The sequence below is a fragment of the Temnothorax curvispinosus genome, unplaced genomic scaffold (assembly GCF_003070985.1).
Source record: "Temnothorax curvispinosus isolate PA1 unplaced genomic scaffold, ASM307098v1 QBEX01018473.1, whole genome shotgun sequence".
Classification (NCBI taxonomy): Eukaryota; Metazoa; Arthropoda; class Insecta; order Hymenoptera; family Formicidae; genus Temnothorax; species Temnothorax curvispinosus.
In genome coordinates, this window is record NW_020228253.1 from 63,856 (window position 1) to 66,393 (window position 2,538).

At 48.2% G+C, this 2,538-nt stretch overlaps 1 protein-coding gene across 2 annotated transcripts in view; it reads left to right on the forward strand.

Annotated features, from left to right (window-relative positions):
• The first annotated feature begins 1,502 nt into the window (after positions 1-1,502).
• LOC112468437 (ras-related protein Rab6) overlaps positions 1,503-2,538 on the forward strand; it is an 8,599-nt gene continuing 7,563 nt past the window's right edge. Inside the window, exon 1 of one of the 2 annotated variants that reach the window (XM_025037605.1) lies at positions 1,503-1,827. In XM_025037605.1, coding sequence (XP_024893373.1) covers positions 1,758-1,827 — 70 coding nt within the window. In that variant the 5' untranslated portion in view covers positions 1,503-1,757. The remainder of the gene's footprint in view (positions 1,828-2,538) is intronic. The other variant, XM_025037606.1, reaches the window with a different exon arrangement.

The following is a 2,538-nucleotide window of genomic DNA, read 5'->3' on the forward strand; positions in this document are numbered from 1 at the left end:
AAAAAAATGTTATGACACTTCCACTGTGTTTTCTTCAAATATGTACGGCTATTAACTCGTGCTAGAACTGTGGTAGACTGTGGAAGCTTTCCAGCAAGCGACACAAGTCGACACAAGCATCGTTCTATCTTTCTTTTTTGGTAATGAGTAACAAAGATAAAACGATACTTGTGTCGACTTGTGTCGCTTGCTGGAAAGCTCCCAGTATTAACTGTATGTACAGACTGTGTGTTCGTCAGCCATGGCGCTAGCTTTAATTATTGGCCAATAAGGGGGCGGGAGTGCAAGTAAAAAATGTTTAGTGGAGAGGGATCAAGCTCATTTTAAAAGTCTAGTAAAAAAAAAAATTTTTGGTGAAAACCGCAGATGTGGCTAAACCCCCCTATCAAAAGTTATGCGGAGTCAAAGTTCTAAAAAGATCTTTTGTACCTCGATTTTTCACTTACGCTAAGAAATATAGAAAAACGCATTTTATGGCAAAATTCCTCTTAAGAGTAATCAAGGGCGTTCTTTATATTTTACTTTTGAGGCTCCTAAAAAAGAGGTTCTCGGGGGGGCAGGGGCTCAAAATCATTCAAAGTCTAAGCCCCCTCGATTCTTCAAAGTAAACGTATTGGTGAAAGATTTTTTCACTGTTTAGTGCATTTTCATGTGCATTTGCGAAAGAAAAAGGAGGGTGCCTCTTTTGCACTCCTCAACGTTCAAAGCATGACACGATTCGAGATATGCCGCGTAAATGAATGCCATGCACATTCGATAGTCCAGAGTCCAGACATATGGCGACCCGGGCCCGGACGGGACGAACGGTTATCGCCCGGGAATATCACGAAGAAACTGCAAATCACTCACAACTGCCGTACCTTCGCCTCGACATCTCCGCCTCGAACGAGCGATTCGCGCGACACATTCATTCACGACACTTGCACTTGATACAAATTCTTGTGCGCGTCGTCGATTATTCCCGCAGAACGAGGAGCAGGAATGCCAATCGCACAAACGAGCGCGCGAATTCCGAATAACAGCATCCACGGCACGAAGCACGGAGCACAAACACTTCACACCTGTCCGAAATTCATCGGGAGAATGATTGAGTAACATATCCGCGGGTAACGGTATTCCGAGCGTCAACGAAAACAAGTAGCAAGGCCATCTCGCTGATGGAAACAATCGTCCGCGCGCCGACTTTGAACGTACACGCTGCTCCGAAATCGGCGGACTCATTCAACGGTCGCGGCATCACGCAGTGCCGAGCAGCCTCTCTCGCAGGCTTCTCTCGGGCTGCGTTCGGAAACGTCACCCGGGTACACACGGGTATACTTCCTTCTCCTTCTAACTCGCTGAGATAGAAAGAGAAGGGAGTATATTCGTATGCACTCGGGTGACGTTTTCGAACGCAGCCGGTGACAGCAGAGAGAATGAGCCCTCTCTCTCTCCTCTCGGAAACAAGTGGCGCCGCCTACGGCCGTTCTGCGACTCGCGACTCCGTTTTTCAGTCGCACGACGTCACTTCCCAGTTAAACGTGGCCGACTCGCACAGCAAGGAGTGGCATTCAAGCGAGCGTCGCGAGCTGTCAAGCTGTCGGCCCTGAATAGCCCGAGAGCGAGCTAGCGGTGAACCTCTAATCAGCCGGGTGCAGCTGATCGTTTTAAATGACTCGTTGTGGCGGCCATTGAGCGCGTTATCGAGCATACGTCGGCATCGAGACCGCTGGTTTTAGGCCTGCCGAGAATCCGTTCAGGCGCGTCGAAAGTAAAACATGTCGTCCTCGGGCGATTTCGGTAACCCGTTGCGGAAGTTCAAGCTCGTCTTTCTGGGCGAGCAGAGCGGTGAGTGTTTTCCCCTCTCGACGGTGTGTGTCAACAAGTGCGTCCGCTGTTCTACGAAAAAAAAAGAATGGATCGATTTTTCTCCGGCGCACGCTATTCGCGAGCTCCGGTCCTACGGGCCCGATCGGGGTGACGACCTTTCCCGACGTCGCCTGGTACCCTTCTAGGTTATGGATCGATATTCCCCACTACCGCCGCTGTCGCCGTCGCCGTCGTCATCGTCGTCGTCGTCGTCGCCGTGTTCATGCACGATGATGACACGGTATCGCCGTGTTAACTGCGCTCGTACGGGCCGCGCGGTTAGACGTTTAAAATGTGCAACGTGGTGTCTGCGCCTTGCGCTTTTTGCCGAATGGCAGTAATGGCACTCCGACGGCCGCGTCGGAGTTAAACGCACGACGAAACGGGTCTTTACATCTCTTCGGAACCTTTTTGCTATAACAATAGCAATAAGGAAATTTGTTATGACGAAGAAATTTAATTTAGATGTTAATTTACTAATTACTCAAATTTGACGAAAGAAAAAAACGTAATAAGTAAAAAAAGAGGGCATTGACTAGAGCCACAACAGAATGTTTGTGTCGTTATCTTTAATTAAATTAATATTTGACATATGTATGTACGTACGTTGGTCTGTCATCTGACCATCTTCAGTGAGATAAATTAATAAAGCTAAAAACGTAAAAATCAACGGCTGGCTTTCAAACGAAA